The following is an 18,448-nucleotide window of genomic DNA, read 5'->3' as shown; positions in this document are numbered from 1 at the left end:
GTTCTCTCTCTCTCTCTCTCTCTCTCTCTATATATATATATATATATATATACATGCATTTTTATGTCTCTCTCTGTGTGTGTGTGTGAGTGAAGTGCAGACGCGTTTGTTCACTGTAGGCAACTATCATCGAAATCGAGGAAGAAAGAAAACAAGGAAACAAGCATAACGATGAGGGCGGAAATGCTTGAATTCAATGTCCGCATGCCGGCGGAGAAGTAGGGAGCGGAGGAGAACGTAGCTATGGCTACTTTTGCCGAGTACCCTTTGTGGTCGAAAACGGATGGAAGGGAGAGTGGGGGAGGGGGGTAAGTGGCCCTTTTCACGTGTGTCGACGGAGGTCACATCGTGACCTGTCGATTCGTCGCTGGAAGGCGACTGCAGTCTACCAAACTTCTGCTTCTGTTTTGCAGAAGAACGCACCAGCAGCGTTACCCTACTTCTTGTTGTCTCATTCATCTCCTCTCTTTTCTTCTATCGCGTGCACCAATCACCGTGCTGCCGCCTCCTTCTTTTTGCGACCGTCACGGCCTCCTCCGTTTTGCGTGTGTTCGTACGGGAGTGCACAAAAAATTTCGCTCTCGTCTTCTCTCACTCGCTCCTGTTTTACGCCGCTCCCTCTGCAGCGGTGCTGCGAGCTGACTTCTCTCGTCAACGCGTCCACAGGCTTTATGCGAGGCCGCGGGCGTTCTTCTGGAGGTCGCGGTGCTGCGCGCGGCGGCCGCGGTGGCCGCGGTGGCCGAGGGGCTCGACCCACCCATTCCACACGAACTCCTGCTGTTGCCGCTGCCGCCGCCCCCGCTGCTGATGAACTCGTCGAGGACACGACATCGTTTTTTAGCGGACTCACAGGAGCACGGGCGCGCAGCAGCGCCGCATCAAGTTCCGTCGCCGCCCCTGCCGCCGCTAGTGTTCTTTCTTCCGCCCTGCCGGCAGACAAGGACGAGTCCGCCGCACTGCGACGACATCCCGCCGCGACGGCCGTCGAAGGCAGCGAGCAGACGCAGGAGAAGGTGATGTGGTTGGAGCTGGGGCTGTGCAAGGCGCTCGTGCGGGCCGTCTCGCACCTCGGCTACATCGCCCCGACACCGGTGCAGGCGGAGGCGATACCTGCCGTGCTGCGCGGCGTAGACGTGTGTGCGCGGGCCGTCACCGGCTCCGGCAAAACCGCCGCCTTTCTGTTGCCGCTCGCGCATTTGCTGCTGACGCGGCCCCCGCAAAAGGCGACGGTGATGAACAGCCACCGCCGCTTTATTCGGGCCGTCGTCCTGCTGCCGACGCGGGAGCTGGGTGTGCAGTGCAAAGAAATGCTCGGCCAGCTGCTACAGTTCACGACGGGCCTCACCCTCGCTCTGGCCATTGGCGGTGTGGCACCGGCGGCGCAGGAGGCCGCGCTGGACGCCGTGCCGGACATTCTAATCGCCACGCCCGGCCGCCTGGTCGACTACATCCACAACTACAAGGGCGGCGCTGGGCTGGACCTGACCGGGGTGGAGGTGGTGGTCTTTGATGAATGCGACAAGATGCTCACGGTGACGCTGCAGGATCAAGTCTTGGATGTGCTGGAGCACGTGCCGGAGGAGACGCGACAGGTATTGATGTTCTCCGCGACCATGACGGAGGAGGTGGATGCGTTTGCAAAGGAACACCTCTTCAAGCCGGTGAACATCGACGTCGGCCACGTCGCCCTGCAGTCACAGCTGCGGCAGCAATTCGTGCGCGTCCGCACCACCGCCCCCGCAGCGAAGACGGCCGACGGCGACGACGGCACCGACGGCTCTGCGGCGGTGACCGGAAAGGACGGAGAGACGCCGCGCGAGAAGCGACTGCGTGCGAAGCGACGTCGCGAGGCGGCCCGCGGCGAGCGCGACGACGGCGGCGACGGCGGCGAGGCGGCGCACCGGGCTGAAGACGAGGAGGAGCACATCGCCAAAGCCAAGACGCGCTACGTCGTGGTGCTGTGCCAAAACTTCCTGAAGGACAAGACCATCATCTTCTGCCGCTACCGCACCACCGCGCACCGCCTCGCGCTCGTCTTCAACGCGCTCGGGCTGCCAGCGGCGGAGATCCAAGGCAACCAGCTGCAGGAGGAGCGCTTCAACGCATTGGAGAAGTTCGCGCGCGATGCGGTGCGCTACCTCATCACCACCGATGTGGCCTCGCGCGGGCTCGATATCGAGGGCGTTGCGACGGTGCTGAACTATGACCTGCCCCCCACGCTGACGGCGTACATCCACCGCGTCGGGCGCACCGCACGCATCGGCCAAACCGGTACCGCCGTCTCCCTCGTGCACGAGGTGGAGGACGCGGACATCATGCGGAAGATTCTCTCCGTCAGCGGCGCCGTGAACGGCCACCAGGTGGCCACCGTGAAGCGCCGCGACGTGCCGGATGCGCTACTGGCCAAGGCAGCGAGGGATGTGGATGCGATATTCCCAGACATCCGCGCGCAGCTTGCGGCGGAGCAGCTGGAGGAGAAGATCGCGCAGGCGGAAAAGCGCTACGGCGCTACCGGCGACGGCTTCCTCAGCGAAGTCACCACGAAGGCGAAACGAGAGTGGTGTCTCAGCCGCGAGGAGCGCCGGAAGCGGGAGGCGGAGGCGCGCCGCCTCTACGAGAAGGAGGCGGAGGTGACGATCAACCACTTCCAGAACGCGCTGTCGAACCTCGAGCGCGAGGAGTCGGACATTCTGCACCGTCAGAAGAAAATACGCCGCGTGGAGCGGGAGAAGAAGGCGCGGGAGACGGAGAAGGTCAAGGCACGCGCGCGGGAGCTGCGCAAGAAGGGCGAGAAGAAGGTTCAGGCGGGTGTGGTGAAGAAGCTGAAGCAGCGGAAGATCCGCACGGCGGCGAAGGAGCGACGGGCGGCGTCGCGTGCGGAGAAGGGCGTCGCACCGTACAAGCATGGCAACGGCAAGCCGCGCCACAAGAAGTCGCGCCACATGAAACGGGTTAAGAAGCACTAACTGGAGGTGTCGGCCCGCTGTTGCTGTGTTCACCTGCATCTTTGCCGGCGCGCTCGGCGCGAGCGAGAAGAGAGCACCGCCGTGGGGTCGATGCGGCGGAGTGCGCGGTTACGTCGATGCACGTTTGTGGTGGCTTTTGGTAGACGTCTGGAGGTGTATTTTTTTCCCTTTCAACTAGTCTCCTTTAACTGTTCCTTAAAGCGCGCTTAACACCGTAATTTGTTTTCAAAATAGAAGGAGAGAATAAACCAACGCTCGTGTATATTCCCACGGTTCTCGTGAAGTGGTAGGGCCGCAGCTCTCCGAGAAGTCTTTGTTCCGCTTCTAACAGTTCGCAGCTACTGTTGAGGACACGTGAGTGGCGTACGGCGGAGGCGAAGGGCGACACCGCCACATTGCAGTTGAAGCACCTTGTCCACCATGCAGCCCTCTCGTCTCGCAGATTGCGGGCAGGGTCAAGGACTTTACTGTGGAGAAGAGGAAGCTGACGCTCTTGTCGCCACATCGCTTGCTATGATGCAATGGACCGTGCATGCAGCCATCGCATTCGCTCTAAGACTGATGAAAGAGAAAACACCCGTGCCTCCTACTTCTTTCTTGGCTTTTCATGGCTACATTGCTTTCACCATGCTCAAAGAAATAAAGTTAGAGCATAGAAATACCGCTGCCACGGCGCGTTGCGAACTGGCACACGAACACACTCCTCCTTTAGAGACGCACAACAGATTCTACACCCACGTAAACCACGTGCCATACACTTTTGCCTTGTTCCCCTCTCACTGACGCGACCGTTTTTCTTGACTTTGTTTTTCTCTCTTTCACCTCAGCTTGCTCAGCAGCCGTCGTTGTCAAATTGACGAAGGTTTCCGTCACTCTCTCTTTCTGTATTGTTAGAAGATTCGCGTACAACGTTGATATCGGCCCTGCAGCTGCGTCGTCACCGTTGCGTCCATCGGTGTTTGCAGCGCGTCGTCTTCTCTAGCAGCCAACGCCCTTTCCTCCAGGATAAGAGGAAGAATTGCGCCGCGGAAAAATCTGGCTTTGTTCACGTGCCGCTCTTTTGCTGGACAGCTCCTTTCGCGTCTTAGCGGCACAGAAACACGGGGCTCCTTCCAGCACATACGCTTTCTCACTCTCTGCTCTCTCTTCCTAGCGGCATGGCCTCCACAACGAGGACGGAGAACGACAATTTAGTGTCTGTGTTCGCGGGCGGCTTCGCTGGTGTGTGCTCGACGTGCGTCACGAACCCTCTTGATACCATTCGCGTCCGCCTCTCCTCGGGACGTGCGGCCACCGGCAAGACCCACAAGAGCTTATGGATCACTGCGAAGGAGCTTTTCAATGAGGGCCTGCTGCACGCGTTTAGTCGCGGCCTGGGCGCCAACATTATGGCCTCCATGCCGTCCAACGCGATTTACCTGCCCACCTACCGCTTTCTGAAGAACGAGCTGACGGACATGGGCGTCAATGAACAGGCCCGTCCGCTGCTCTGCGCCTTCGGTGCGGTGACGGCCACCAACGTGGCGCTCTCCCCCTTATTTCTGGTGCGAACCCGCGTGCAGGTGGACGACCGACTCACCATTCGGCAGGTGTTCACCGACGTGATGCGGCGGGACGGGGTCCGCGGGTTTTACCGCGGCACCGTGACGAACGTCGCCGGGCGATTTGTGGAAGAAGGCTGCTTTTGGACGGTGTACGAGCTGCTGAAGCGGGTGACGCACGAGGGCAACTTTGGTGATCGCGGCTTCTGGTGGACCTCCGCGGCGATGGTCTCGCTGACGATGATCGCGAAGCTGGCCGCCGTCAGCATCGCCTACCCGTACAACGTCGTCATGAACCACCTACGCACGGTGAACAAGGCGACTGGCAGGCATGACTACGTGCGGGTGCTGCCGACCATGCGCCACATCTATCGTGCCGACGGCCTTCTTGGGTTCTACAAGGGACTCGCGCCGCAGATACTGCGCAGTGTGGTGAGTAAGGCGACGCAGATCTACTCCTTCGAGCTCTTCCTGTTTACCTACGCGGAGATGTACCATCGCAAGCCCCTTCCAGTCCCCGCGGCGGCGATCATCGATGCTGCGGCAGAGCGTGAGTTGGAGACGGTTAAGTGAAAAGGAATGAAGAAGCGCTCCAAGACATCGGCGCCGCCAGTGCGCTCTCTCGGCAGATTGCAAGGAGACGGCGAGCGGCAGTGCACGTCAGCAATTTTTTTTTTCTTCAGCTCTCCCAATGGCAAGAGGTGCCGTCACACAAGAAATAGTTGCGTTTTAAACCCTTCTTTTGGCGCCATTTGTCTGTCGGTGTGAAGACGGAGGGGGACGACACCGATGCTCTCCAAGTCGAAACAGCAGTAAAGAGGCACCCGCACTACGGTCACCTGAGCTGCGTCGGCGAGTTGTGCTGAGCAGCAAATCCTCACCACGGAGGTGAGTCTTTCCTAAATTCCGCTGTCTTCATCTAAGGTAGGTCTGTGTAAAGCAATAGTTTATGCGTGTGTGCGTGTGTGTGCTGCGCGTTGCCCGTTTTTCTTCGGCGTGGCGACTGCGGTGTGGTTGTTGTTGAACGCTGCCCGGTATTATTGTTTCTGCGCTTATAATAGAAGTTAACGAACTCGCTTTCGATGCTTTTCCATAGAGCAGCGATAAGGTCACGCGCTTTTGTGTCTCGCGGTTTCCGTTTACGTTGCCAGTCAGATAGTCGAAGGGGCTGTACTCACGCTGCGATGCTTGATATTTCCCTTGCGACGGTGCGGCGCCGTCTCGGGCCCATGCACATCGGCAGCCATCGCACGCCTCGGCCCACGGCGCACTAAGGAACAACGAAGCTTTTTTCATCTTTCTCTCTTGTGCGTAACAGCGTTTGCGCGTCGGCGCGGATGCGTCCCTCGTCAACGCAGCAGCAAAGCGCCAGCACAACATCATATGTGGATTGTCATCAACACTGTTGAGGTCTAGGGGATTGTGTTGGTGAGCGTTGGTGGCAGAAGGAGAAACGTACGTGCTTGGCGGCCGAATAAAAAAACATAGAGGAAGTGTGCTGTGATCGTTGCGCAGCGTGCACCCGCCTGTTGCACGCAGCGCGCGTGTTTCTCTGTGTACCCTTTTACGTTTAATTCTAGTTTATTATTTTGAGTTAGAGCGAGGGAGGCGGAGTCGCTCACCTTCCTATGCCGATGCGCCGCCTGAAACCCTACTTTGTGCTCTCCTCTCTCTCTTCTCGCTTTCTGTCATTTTTTGTTTTCCTTCCACACACGCGATGCGCTGCGGCGCTGAAAAGTCATTTTACGCCGCCGTGCCCAAAGCGGTCTCGGTCGCCGTCGCGTAGCGCACCTCCGCTGAAGAGACTCGTCGCAGCACTTCCCGCCTACTGGCGTCCGCCCAACGCTCTTTGATAAAGGAGACCGCACAACACAGACGCAACAACCTCAAAACTACTTGTGGGAACAATGAAGGCATCCGGCGCGGCTGCGGCCGCTCGTGGAAGGCCGTCCCCCGCAGCAGCCGATCCCGCACCCGCTAAATGCCTTCCTTCCATCCCTTTAATGCAGTTTGGCGACTCCCTTTACAAGTGCTTTGCGCGGCAGCACGAGGACGCAGAGGCGAAGATGCCCTTGACGCGCTACGCGGATTACTTACATCACTTCGGCTTCAGCGTCGAGCGCGAGAGCTGCACCCGCGGTGCAGCGGACGTGAGCAGCGGCGGAGGCAGCAAAACATCGTTTCCCAACACCACGCCGCTTCAGCCGTCGCTTGCAAGCGGACACCTCATCAACTACGGCAGCGAGGACTCCTCCGCCCTGTCCGATACCGCTGACTGGGGCATCAGCGAAGAGACCAAGAAGGAGGCCGATCAACGATGCGAGGACGTCGGCGCCATCAGCGGCGTGTCGGACTGGGAGGCCGTGGCGAAGGAGCTGACGGCGCCGTACAACAGCGTTACGTGGCGACAGACCACAACGCAGTGCATCATTAAGAAAGCCCGCTGCGTCTACGCGTGGCTGTGCGCGCACGTCGCGCTGCAGCTGCGACTGTTCGAGGAGACAGCCGGAGAGGCGGACGGTGCACCCGCGGCGACGGCGACGAAGCCGCAGCGCAGCGTATCGGCCGGCAAAAAAGGAAACCGTCTGTCAAAGAAGGAGAAGGAGGCGGCAGCGGCGGTGGCCGCAGCAGCCGCGCTGGAGCCACCGAAGCCGGTGGATCCACTGGTGCAGGCCATGGCGGCACGTCGTGCTACGCCTCTGCTCCTCGCCCAGCTGTACGCCAGCATGCTCGGCGCCGTTGGTGTGAAGTGTGAAGTGGTGGTGGGGCGGCTGAAGGGTGTCGCGCCGGGTGAGGCCGTCGAGTGGGCGTGGAACGTACTGCGCATTGATGGGCGAGCCTACCTGGTGGATGCCGCTGCTGCACTGTCCGATGGCGTGCTTCGCAGCTCGCCTGCGCCGTCTCCAGTCCCTGCCGCGGACACCGCAGTGCTCGCCACACCGTCTCACACCGCTGCTGGCGGGGGTGCCGCCCCTGCGACCGCCGCCCCCGGTGCGCCACCGAAGGACACGTCAGGAGGGGACGACGGAGGAGGAGACGCGACCGCCGGCTGGGGCGTTCCGCGGCTGCTGTCGACGACGCCGGCGGAGCTGCGGCGCGACTTCTTCTTCTTCACGCACCCCTGCCTCTTTCTCTCGTCTCACCTCCCCAACGACGCCGCCAAGTCGCTCGTTGCGACGCCGACACGGGCGGTGCACTGGGTAATCCAGCCGTGTGTGACGCCCGCCTTTTATCACTACGGCCTGCAGCTGCTCTCCCACCCTTCGCACGCCGCCATCTCCGTCGGCAGCACGCCCACGTACATCTCGCTGACAAACAAAGCACCTGGTAAGACGGAGCTGTGCTGTGTGCTCTTCTCTGGCACCCTGCAGGCGCTCTCCGAGGATGTCTCGTCCAACACACCGCTGGCCCCTGGCTGGGTGTGGCACCAGCGGGTGGACACGACGAACACCGAGACGTTCACGCTGACGGTGCCGCAGGCCGGCTACTACGTGGTCGTCATCGGAGCGCGGTCCATCCGTGCCGACCCCTACAGTGCGGCCATCGTCTCTCCCGCTGCGTCGACCTTCACGGCGGTGGTGTCGTATGAAGTCCGCGTCGGCTTCACGTCGAGCAACGTACCGGTCCTGCCGCGGCAGTACTTGTCACCGGGTATCTGCCGGCTGATGAAGCCTCTCTGCGCGCAGGTCACGCCTGGCCCCCAAAGGTTTAGTGTCATGCCATCCTGCAGCAACGTGCTTGCCGTGGCAGTCGTGCGGAGAGTTGCGCTGCAGGGAACAGCCACAGCATCCGTATCGACATCCACGGACCCCTCCTCAAACCCCGCCCACCATGGCCATACTCGCTCCCTCGTCTCTTTTCTTACCTTTCAGATGAAAATGGCTGCTTTTGAAGGCGTGGCCGAGGTAAAAGCTGGCGACATAATCGAGCTGTGGGTCCTCTACGGGGCACCGGATCGCAACGGGCAGCAGCTCACGCAGCGCGTCGGGGCCCTGCAGACGAACGCCGCCCGGGCGCCGGCCGCCGTGGAGGTGAAGACGGCGGACAGGCGGAAGAAGAAGGCCGCGGCGACCGAGCAGCAGCAGGTGGACATGGCGCAGGTGGCCCGCCTCGAGCACGCTCTGCGCCGAGGGGAGCTCTTCCAGCTCCTTGTGGGCGGCATCGAGGTGAAGCACTTTATCTCGCCGGATGTGGTGGCCGTCATACAGCCGCAGCCCACCGTGGAGCAGGAGCAGGCGGCGACCTTGCGACGATTGGCCGGCGTCACGGAGGCGCTCCTGAGTGAAGCCGGCAGCACGGCGCAGTACCAGGCGAACCCCGTTGGATCGTACTTTGAAGGGGTGGCCACTGCCGCCGCGACGCGCTGATGGGCCAAAGGGCACGGAGGGCGTGGGGCCGCAGGGGCTGCTGCGCACACGCGTGCGTTGCCACCCAGCCTCGCAAGAGGATCGGCAGCTCTTTTGGTGCCTTTGCTTTTTTTTTTTTTCAAGCCCCGCTCGCTGCGGGGCCTTCGATGTACGTTAGATGATTTGCACTCAAGTTTAGACGAAAGACAGAAGAAAACAAGCAAAGGGAGTGCGTCTGACACTCCATCGGCGCAACGGCAGGTGGGCCCTTTCGGTGCTCCACCATGGGGGCTTGTGTGAATAAGTCCGACGGAGCGGGATGTGGCCAACGGACAACACGTGCAGCTGGCTTGCACAACGCAAATATCGTGTGCGGCTGTTCCGTCTCTCGTTTTCACTTTGCCGTCAGGTTGTCGGCTGAGAGTGCCGGTGTGCGACCAATGCAACCTCTTCGCTGCCTTGGCTGCTGTTCACGCATCTCGCCCTCGTCGTCTTCATACCCCCTCCTCTCCCTCCCCTCCTCCTCCACGCTGTCCCCGTGGCCCAACACACCCGGGCAATGATGAAGCGGAAAAAGAACTTTTCGTTTTACACGACGCAACTCGAGCAGCTACACGGCTGTATTTCCTGTCTACGCTACGCTTGCGTCTCACGCCGTAGTGGTAGTTGACGCATACAGCAGGAGAAGAGAAAGCCCCCAACGCATTCTTCTTGGCTTGCTGTGCTGCTAAGTGTGGGAGAAATTGCCTTGGTGTCTGAGCGATCAGGCGATGCTATCGTGTGCGGTGGTTGGGTGCGGCCCGGCGGGCATGGCGGCGTGTACGGCGCTGCGCCAGAGTGGTCTCTTAGTCACCTGCTTCGACATCGCCCCTGCACCGGGCGGTATTTGGAGCAGCAACGCACGCGACGTCTTCTCCAGCCGCGGCGCCGTCTCCCCCATTTATCCGTCGATGCGCTGCGTCCTGCCGAAGGAGCTGATGTGCTTCAGCGACGTGCACTTCGACTTCACCGTGCCGCAGTTCCCCCATCACACGGCGGTGCAGCACTACATGCTGCAGTGCGCCTCTCAGAAGGGCGTGCGCGGGCTTACCCGCTTCAACACGAAGGTCGAATCGGCGCGCTTCGATCCGGTCGACCGGCTGTGGAAAATTATTTCGGTCAACGTGCTGAATGGCGATGTGATGGAGTGGGCCTTTGACAAGGTCTGCGTGTGCACCGGGCAGACGCAGGAGGTGCGCTTCCCCGCCGGCCTGCGGGAGACTCTGGAGAGCTACGTGCGGGAGGGCGGGGAGGTGCACCACGCCGCACACGTGAAGGACTTCCGCTCCTTCCGCGGCAAACGCGTCGTCGTCGTCGGCGATGGCGTCTCCGCCTACGACTACTGCATGGAGCTGAAGCGCATGGGAGCAACGGTGACGCACAGCACGATGATGCGGGGCGATGCCGCAGCCACTGCTGTGGAGGCGGAGGGCGGTGGCTCCGATCGCGGCGGTCCGTCCTTGACATCGTCGCTGTGGAAGGATGCCGCCCCTCAAACGGATGCGAGGAGGGCAAAAGAGGTGTCCGATGTGCGCGTGGCGACAGACGCAGCGACGCGCCTCGCAACTTTCATGGCTCGCCTGCCGTGGTTGCGCAACGACGTGCACGCAGCGAACGATGCGGTGCGCAAGTGGCTGCGGTACCGCAACACGCGTTTGGAGTCCATCCCGACCGTTGGCCTCCCGATGGGGAGTGAGGGGCGGGGCATTCGCTTCCACGACGACCCGTCGCGAAGACAGAGTACGGAGGAAGTGGTGGCGGAGGCGAAGGCACGCGCCCAGCTCCGCAGTGGCCGGTCTTTTCCGTCCCCTTCTTCTGCTGCCCCTTCCGGTACTTTTATGGATCAGGTGGACGCCGTCATCTGCGCAACGGGCTACACGCGGCGCTATCCGTTTCTGCACCCGGACATCCGCCGCGTGCTGGAGGCGGAAGGCCAGCCGCTGCTGACGTCCTCCGATCCCGCCGATACGGCGGCGGAGACGAGCAGCAGAGGCGCCGCTGGCCGCCACGGTTTGTATCTCGGCGCGCTGTGGACCTCCGAGCCGTCACTGGCGATCGTAGGGCATCAGAAGGAGCTGCTGCCACCCTTCCTGCTGTTTGAAGCACAATCGCGGTTTGTTGCCTACGCCTTCACCCAGCGTTTATTGCTGCCGGACAGCGCAGCGGCCATGCAGGCGAAGGAAGCGGAGCTGACGACGGAAAACCCACTCTTGAAGGACCTGTGCAATCCGGACGGTCTCGGTCTGCACTCCGCCGTTTACTTCAACGTTCTCCAACAAGAGTTGGGCGTCAGCTCGCGAGACACGTACACCGCAAAAATAATGCAGCGTCAGCGGTGGCTGCTGTCCTCCACGCTGGTCTGCATCTACCACAAATTCCGTTCCATGGCACCGCTCAAGCGCAAGCAGCAGCACCTGCTCTTCAGCAACAAGGTGTGACGGCGCGTGTGCCGGTGCCAGGTGTGATGCGCTGGCAACACCTCGATGGATGGTGCGAGGGAGGGAGGGAGAGACAACTTCTGAAATGCATCGCTGCGTGTATTGTCACCTCCGACTCTTGCGGCTTCTTTTGGCGGCGTGCGTGCCGGAGCTCTTTTTCCTCCCCTCAAGAAGTGACGGCTTCTTGTGTGTGTGTGTGTCGGTGCGTGAGCGTAGTTTTTTTTCTTTGTCGTCGTCACAAATTCGAGGGTCCGTCAGGCCGGGCGATTAAGCAAACAGAATCTTCTGAAAAGACAGTCGAACGCAGCCGGTAGTGTTCAAAGTGCCGTTGCGGTGTTGGCCGAGCGCGTTGAATCCGGCGCTGCGCCGCTTTTGCTGATCGGTGATGTGCTGCCTTCTGTGCTTCTCCGAGACAGCCTGCCCGTCATTTTCGTTTATTGGCCACCACTGGAACTCACCGCTTCAATTTTATCCCCCCCCCCCGCCTCGCTCCCTCCTCTCTCCGTCTTCGTTTTCGTTTCCAACAGTTGTAGGGTGTTGCTTGACGTGTGTCTCTCTGTCATTTGCATTGTCCGACCTCGCAGGCTGATCTACTACTATTACTATTACTGGCTTCCTTCGTTTTTATCTCCGATTGCCGAGAGCAGAACCCTTTTTTCTTTTCGGGAGCACACGAATTTCTTCTTCGCTCTTTTCATTTGCCGCGGCTTCACGTGATTGCGGACAACTACCGCGCTCTCTCGATCGATACAATTCGAGAAGCTTTTCCCCTTACTCCACAGCCCGCCTTCTCTATCTGCACGCGTACACGCACACGCACACCTGTTTATATATAACTCTAAATAAATCCGCCGCTGTGCCGACCGTTTTTCACTTCGAGACGCGTTGATCGACTCTCGTTTGCCGGCCTTTCCGCTTTACGAGCTCTCGGCACCCGTGTATTCCGTCTCCATCCGCCCCTACGCCCCAACCCTCCGCACGTGGTCGATGCGTCGTGTTTTTCTCCTCCCCACGCGGGTCTCCGGCCAGCCCCTCGGCGCTGCGGTGCGCCTCTGCAGTGCTGCTGCTGCTGCTGCTCCCGCCCCCGCCCCGGCCGCCCCGGCTGCCGACCTCGGCGCCAAGACCCTCATCCGCAATATGCGGCCCCGAGAGCTCATGAAGGAGCTGGACCGCTACATTGTGGGTCAAAGCGAGGCGAAGAAGGCCGTCGCTGTCGCCCTGCGCAACCGCTGGCGCCGCCACCAGGTGCCCAGCGACATCCGCGAGGAGATCGCGCCCAAGAACATTTTAATGATCGGCCCGACGGGCGTGGGAAAGACGGAGATTGCGCGGCGGCTGGCCAAACTGGTGGACGCCCCTTTTGTGAAGGTTGAGGCCACGAAGTTCACGGAGGTCGGCTTCCACGGCCGCGACGTAGAAAGCATCATCGAGGACCTCTACAAAGCCTCGCTATCGCAGACGAAGCAGAACATCCGCCGCCAGCACGAGGAGGAGGCCAAGGTGAAGGCGGAGGACCGCATCCTCAAGTCGTTAGCGGGCGTGTCAGACGGCTTTCGCGAGCACCTGCGCAGCGGTGCGTTAGACGACATTGAGGTGATGGTGGAGCTGCAGGAGAAGAAGGAGAAGCCGAAGTCCGCGACAGGCGAGGGTGTCTTCATCTCGCTCGACCTGCCGGCCATGATCGGTGGTCAGCGGCAGCAGACGGTGAAGAAGGTCATGAAGATCAAAGACGCCTTTCCTGCCGTGCTGCAGGAGGAGCTCGATAAGATGATGGACACCGAGGACGTCACGGCGGAGGCGCTGCGCGCCTGCGAGGAGGACGGCATCGTTGTGATCGACGAGATCGACAAGATTGTGACGGCGGCGGGCGGCTACAAGGGCCACCAGGCCTCAGCCGAGGGCGTCCAGCAGGACTTGCTGCCGCTGGTCGAAGGCACGACCGTGTCCACCAAGTTCAACGTGCAGGTGAAGACGGACAAAATATTGTTCATCTGCAGCGGCGCCTTCCACAGCGTGAAGCCGTCGGACATGCTGGCGGAGCTGCAAGGACGTCTACCGATTCGGGTGGAGCTGCAGCCGCTGACGAAGGAGGACTTCCATCGCATCATCACCGAACCGCGTTTCAACCTCATCTCGCAGCACAAGACGATGATGGCGACGGAGGGCGTCGAGCTCGAATTCACTGGCGACGCTCTGTGGGAGATTGCCGCCATCGCTGCGCACATCAACGCCACCGTGCAGAACATCGGTGCCCGTAGACTCATCACCATCACGGAGAAGGTGGTGGAGGAGATCAGCTTTGAGGGTCCTGAGCGCAAGGGGGAGAAGTTCATGATTGACGCCGCGTACGTCAAGCAGGCCGTGGACAAGATGGTGAAGAAGGTTGACATCAAGAAGTTCATCCTGTAGGGACTTACCAAAGAAACTACTCTATTTTCTGGTTTGCTTTTTTTTTTTCTACGATTGCGGCGTTAGGTTGTGTTGCATAGAGGTGCTGCCATCGTTTTCATTTCTTTGTTCCGGTTTACCGCCGCGTCTGGTGTTGGCCGCTGCGTACGTAAGGTGTGCGCCGAAGTACGCCGCTCACCAAGGTGCGTGTCTGCAAACGCGGCCCCCTACGTGCGATGCGTGCGGACTTTTTATTTGGAGCCAGTGGAACACAAACCGGATATATATTATGCTCATGCTATTCAGCCTTTTCTTTCCATTGTGTACGTGTGCTCTTGTGTGTTGTGGTTTCAGGAGGAGGCGGTGCGCGTGTTGGCGACGCAGCTTTTTTGTTTTTTCTCACAGGTTCTTTTATGATGCCGATGATGTGCAAAAATGTCTGCCATGTCTCTCCTTGACAAGTTGTTTGTGGTGCGTTTAACGAGGAAGAAAAGCTGTTGCAGTGACCAAGCGTGCACGAGTGGACGTCGATAACTGTGCTCTGCACTGCTGAGAAGCGGTGCAGCTTTGGTGTTTCACGCGTTTGAGAAGATAAACGGGGAGATGCGTTCGCAGCGTGCAGGGCGGTGACTTTGCTGGGTTCGGCTTTAGGGCTGTGACCACAACGACTATTGCTTGCTGCAATATATATCTAAGGAGCTCTCGCTAAACTTCTGCGGCTTCTTTCTGTAGCCGAGACACGGCAAATGGTACTCTTCGTAGTGGATGAGCAAGCACCCATCCGCTCGTTCTTCTGCGGAGCGACGATGTATCACAACGCCCGTTTTCCTCCCTCTCGCATTTCCTTTCCTCCCCGTCCACTTCATCGACTTTGTTTTTTCCATGCCGTTTCCTTTCCCGCAAAACTGCTGAGTCCGCAAGCCGCTCTGAAGCTTGCGCAAAACGATCTGCGTGTGCGCGCTGCGATCAAACCTGTCGGCCGTGTTGCAAGGAGAGATACGTGGCGGTTGAAGGGTGGTATTTCGGGCTCTCTTCTCCTGCAGCCTCTTCTTTCCTGCGCACTCGTGCGGTCATCGCGTCTTCGCCATATCGAGCGCTTCCCTGCCCCCACCAAACGAGTCTCAAAATGCGCCGTTCTTCGGCGCAGTTGTATAAAATCCCGAAGAACATGGGCGTGGCGCCGCGCTTTGACACCTGGAATGAGAAGTACGAGCCATGGGAGCACATGAAGCGTATGGGGCGGCTCGTGGGCACTGGCTTCTACATCCCACCGGAGTGGTACAACCACTTCCGAATGTTTCCGCCCATCAACCACAACTTCCAGCAGGAGAAGACCCTCAACCCCCACAACCAGAGTGAACCCACTCAGGACGACACAGATCACCTGTCGGCGGAGCGCATGGCACTGCGTGATGAGCTTGCCCGCAAGAGCCGCCTTGTTGCCTCGGAGGGCATGCGCTACTACAACATATTCTGGGTCCGCAAGCCGCTCGATCGCATGGAGCGTCAGTACTACGAACTGAAGCGCAAAGGCGTCTCCCACTCGGTTGCCATCAAGAAGGTGTTGGAGTCTTTCTACGACGAGTTGACGGTGAAGAAGCGTGTGGCAGCCATCCAAGCGGAGGAGGCGAAGCTGTCCGGCAAGTTTATCTCCATGCGAGAGGCCACCGTTATCATGGGGGTCCTCACGCAGCTGCAGCAGGAGCAGCTCACGCCTCACCAGGTAGCGCTGCTGGCGAAGGAGCACCGCGACACGGTATACGACGGCGAGGCGTTTGAGGCGACGGTGGAGCGTTCAACGGCCACGGATGGCAGCGAGGACTCTGCTGCGGCGGACAGCGCAGGCGAGGTGATGTCGGCGGACTCGCTAGCGGATCTGCTGTCAGCGGAGTCGGACGTAGACAGCGACGAGCCTGCAACCACCTACACGGTACAGATCCACGACACGCGGCACGACAGCGTGAGGCAGTTGCAGGAGGCAGCCGCCGACCACACGGGCAGCGCAGATTGGTACACGGGCGCCTCCCCAGTCGTGCATATGGAGGAGAAGAAGCCCGCGACACGAGGGACGGCGAGCGGCAAAGGTAAGAAGTGAGCTGCGTAGTCGTTCAGCGCACACAGACACATATCCTTGTCATTTCTTCCCTTTTTCCTTTACTGTTCACAGTTGTTAGGCTGGGTATACTCTCCGTTTACGGGCCCTTTCTTCGTCGTCACAGCTGTTGTTGGCGACGACGGCTTGTTGTGGTTGATGTCTGCGCTCCCCTTCTTTGCTGCTCGTCTTTCCCCTCGCTGGCGCTGCAGTGCGACCTGTGCGTTTGGTCTAAACGCAGTCGCTGAGAAGATGGGAGTGGCTCAACTGAAGAAAACTTGTTTTTGAGTTTGTATGACAGTCGTATTGGTGGTGTTGGGTCGGTTTAAGTTGTGCGCTGCTGAGGCTATAACGCGTGAGCTGCGTTGGGGGAGGTGGCCGAAGCATCTCCCATCGAATTTCAGTTGCGAACCATCTAAGGATGAAAAGCTCAGCACACTCGAGGTGCAGAGAGGAAGATGGCACTCTTGCGTGTTTATTGACGATCTAACCTGCCTCTTCTCGCACTTCCACTGCGGCCGTCGTTGAGCAGTCCGGGGCCAACTATGAGGGGTGCCTTCCATAGCCGCTTCTGTCTACGAGTTGGCGCACGGTGGCCTTACACACACACCGTGTTGCGTTCCCTTGCAGCGTCAAGGGGCTTTCGTAGAGTCGCGTTTCGAGCGTCTACACCGCGAGAACAATGCTGGTCCTTTGCTCCCCTTTTTACTCTCGTTCCTTTCTTTTGTCCCCCTTCACATTCGTTCGTGCTCCTGAGGTTTCATGTGCTCTACTGCTGCTCTGGAGCTCTCTCTCTCTCTCTCTCGGTAGATGATGAAGCAACACGATGATGCCAACGAAGCAGCGGAGGGTGCCGCTGCCGCCGCTCCTGCTGGCGGTGTCGATCGGGTGCCCAAGGTGCGACTGGATGTGCTGACTTCGCGCCTGCTGCACGAGCAAGACTACGGCGAGCTCTCCTCGTCCTCCTCGCTCTCCTCCAACATTTCTAACGCCTTCGACGCGGCAGCTGCGACGACCACCACCTTCAACACGGTGCCGCGCATGCCGCTGTCCGCCCTGGCGAAGGCGGAGGCGCAGCTGAAAAAGCCGGTGGCGCTCTCTCATGGGGGGCTGACGACCAACTTTAGCAGGGAGGACATTCAGCACATTACGGACCCCGACGTGCTTCGCTACTTAGCCGGCGACGCGTCGCCAAACGCGCCGGTGCGTTCTTCCCCGCCGCCGCCGCCGCCGCCAAGCGCGCCGAAGTCAGAGATGGAGGCTCACATGGAGGCGCTGCAGAGGGAAATCGACACCTTCATTACGGCCGTCGACAACGAGGGTCGGAGCTACGAAATACGCATCGGCGCTTCCGGCGGCAGAGAGGTGCTGATCGCAGACGAGGAGCCCGACGCGGCTTCAGAGGAGAACGAGGAGGAAGATGAAACAGAAGCCGCAGGGCCTGAGCAGCCCGCACCTCCATCATCTCCAGAAGCCGCCACGGTGGGACGCTCCCCTCCACCACAGGAAAAACCACGATCGGCCACCACAAGTGCTCCACCGCCCCTTCCGCGCAAGTCGCCGTTCACTGCAGCGCCATCGCAGCAGAGGCGGCCCGCCACCGAGAAGAGTGCGCGGGTGCGGACACGTCCACAACACAAACCGTCGCCTCCAGCACCTGCAGCGTCGTCCTCCAGTCGCGCAACGGCTGCGGCGCAGCCCCCAACCATTCCTGTCCGACCGCGGGCGGGTCTCACAGAGGCAGAGGAAGGGCGGGTGGCGCAGCTGCTGGACGGCGACGTTTTTGCGGCGCTCACGGCGTCAAATCCGTTTGCGTGTCGGCATGAGTTGGTGGAGAAGTTGGGCGAGCTGGACGAGAAAGCCCGACGCTACGCGGCGATCCGCGACGGACAACAAGTTTTCTCCGCACTTGGAAGAACACCGAGTGCTTCGCACGATGGCGACGTTGCTCCTCGTGACGGTGCTGCCGCCGGAGACTCCACTTCAGCTCCCACGGCCACCGAGTTGGGCAACGCCTACATGCGAGACACCCATCAAGCTGAACAGACGACACAGCAGCTGCGCAGCGTCAACGAGCGGCTTCGTGCCCTACAGCGTCTCAATGAGGCCCTGGCCCTGGCCCCGGCCGATGACACGCCGGCTGACGTTCTCGCTCTGCGCCCCGCCTGGGCCCGGTCACCGCCGCTCTCCGTGGATGAAGCGGAGGTGCAACGGCTGCTGGCCGCGGCACGCGCAGAGGAGGTGAAGGCCCGAGAGGTGGGTCTAGCAGAAACCACCCTCCCTCCCGTTGCAGATCCGTATGCGCGGCTGCGTGGTCAGCTGCAAGAAGCCAGTGGCCGAGCGATGGAGCTGCTAAAGATGTACGACGCGACTCCACCTGCTTTACGCCGAGCACCTTCACCACTGCGTGACGGCACAGAGGAGTCCCCCAACGATGAATAGAACCACAGGCTCACTCCTGCGTGGTGCACCGCGTGCGCCGCTTTTCAGCCCACTTGGTTATTCGGTGTTCCGTCCGTTGAATGAGGACATGTAAATGCGATTTCCTCTCCCCTCTCTGTTTGCATCCATTGACGGTGAAGTAACGGCGATATCTCAAAAATACAGCTTTTGTTTTTTCCACAAATGCCCTGGTGCC

General features: G+C 60.2%; 7 protein-coding genes across 7 annotated transcripts; all 7 read left to right on the top strand.

Annotated features, from left to right (window-relative positions):
- Nucleotides 1-561: 561 nt before the first annotated feature.
- ABB37_09985 (putative Atp-dependent RNA helicase) lies at nt 562-2,966 on the top strand (the record flags this gene model as incomplete). Its single annotated transcript, XM_015809672.1, has 1 exon — nt 562-2,966. Exon 1 carries the CDS (start codon nt 672-674, stop codon nt 2,964-2,966), a length of 2,295 nt encoding a protein of 764 aa, XP_015651712.1. The 5' UTR covers nt 562-671.
- Nucleotides 2,967-3,602: 636 nt separating this feature from the next.
- On the top strand, nt 3,603-5,080 carry ABB37_09984 (putative mitochondrial mitochondrial carrier protein; the record flags this gene model as incomplete). The annotated part of the gene is made up of 1 exon (XM_015809671.1): nt 3,603-5,080. The coding sequence occupies exon 1, from the start codon at nt 4,124-4,126 to the stop codon at nt 5,078-5,080; it is 957 nt and encodes a 318-aa protein (XP_015651711.1). The 5' UTR covers nt 3,603-4,123.
- A 1,164-nt stretch (nt 5,081-6,244) lies between these two features.
- On the top strand, nt 6,245-8,874 carry ABB37_09983 (hypothetical protein; the record flags this gene model as incomplete). The annotated part of the gene is made up of 1 exon (XM_015809670.1): nt 6,245-8,874. Exon 1 carries the CDS (start codon nt 6,511-6,513, stop codon nt 8,872-8,874), a length of 2,364 nt encoding a protein of 787 aa, XP_015651710.1. The 5' UTR covers nt 6,245-6,510.
- A 546-nt stretch (nt 8,875-9,420) lies between these two features.
- Nucleotides 9,421-11,330, top strand: ABB37_09982 (putative mitochondrial hypothetical protein; the record flags this gene model as incomplete). The annotated part of the gene is made up of 1 exon (XM_015809669.1): nt 9,421-11,330. The coding sequence occupies exon 1, from the start codon at nt 9,624-9,626 to the stop codon at nt 11,328-11,330; it is 1,707 nt and encodes a 568-aa protein (XP_015651709.1). The 5' UTR covers nt 9,421-9,623.
- Nucleotides 11,331-11,856: 526 nt separating this feature from the next.
- ABB37_09981 (putative mitochondrial heat shock protein HslVU, ATPase subunit HslU) lies at nt 11,857-13,739 on the top strand (the record flags this gene model as incomplete). Its single annotated transcript, XM_015809668.1, has 1 exon — nt 11,857-13,739. Exon 1 carries the CDS (start codon nt 12,318-12,320, stop codon nt 13,737-13,739), a length of 1,422 nt encoding a protein of 473 aa, XP_015651708.1. The 5' UTR covers nt 11,857-12,317.
- An 899-nt stretch (nt 13,740-14,638) lies between these two features.
- ABB37_09980 (putative mitochondrial hypothetical protein) lies at nt 14,639-15,813 on the top strand (the record flags this gene model as incomplete). Its single annotated transcript, XM_015809667.1, has 1 exon — nt 14,639-15,813. Exon 1 carries the CDS (start codon nt 14,845-14,847, stop codon nt 15,811-15,813), a length of 969 nt encoding a protein of 322 aa, XP_015651707.1. The 5' UTR covers nt 14,639-14,844.
- Nucleotides 15,814-16,619: 806 nt separating this feature from the next.
- On the top strand, nt 16,620-18,252 carry ABB37_09979 (hypothetical protein; the record flags this gene model as incomplete). Its single annotated transcript, XM_015809666.1, has 1 exon — nt 16,620-18,252. The coding sequence occupies exon 1, from the start codon at nt 16,624-16,626 to the stop codon at nt 18,250-18,252; it is 1,629 nt and encodes a 542-aa protein (XP_015651706.1). The 5' UTR covers nt 16,620-16,623.
- Between the last annotated feature and the right edge of the window lie 196 nt (nt 18,253-18,448).

Source organism: Leptomonas pyrrhocoris (assembly GCF_001293395.1).
Source record: "Leptomonas pyrrhocoris isolate H10 chromosome Unknown, whole genome shotgun sequence".
Lineage (NCBI taxonomy): Eukaryota > Euglenozoa > Kinetoplastea > Trypanosomatida > Trypanosomatidae > Leptomonas > Leptomonas pyrrhocoris.
Note: the sequence above shows the minus strand (reverse complement) of the source record. Positions and strands in the feature narration are given on the sequence as shown.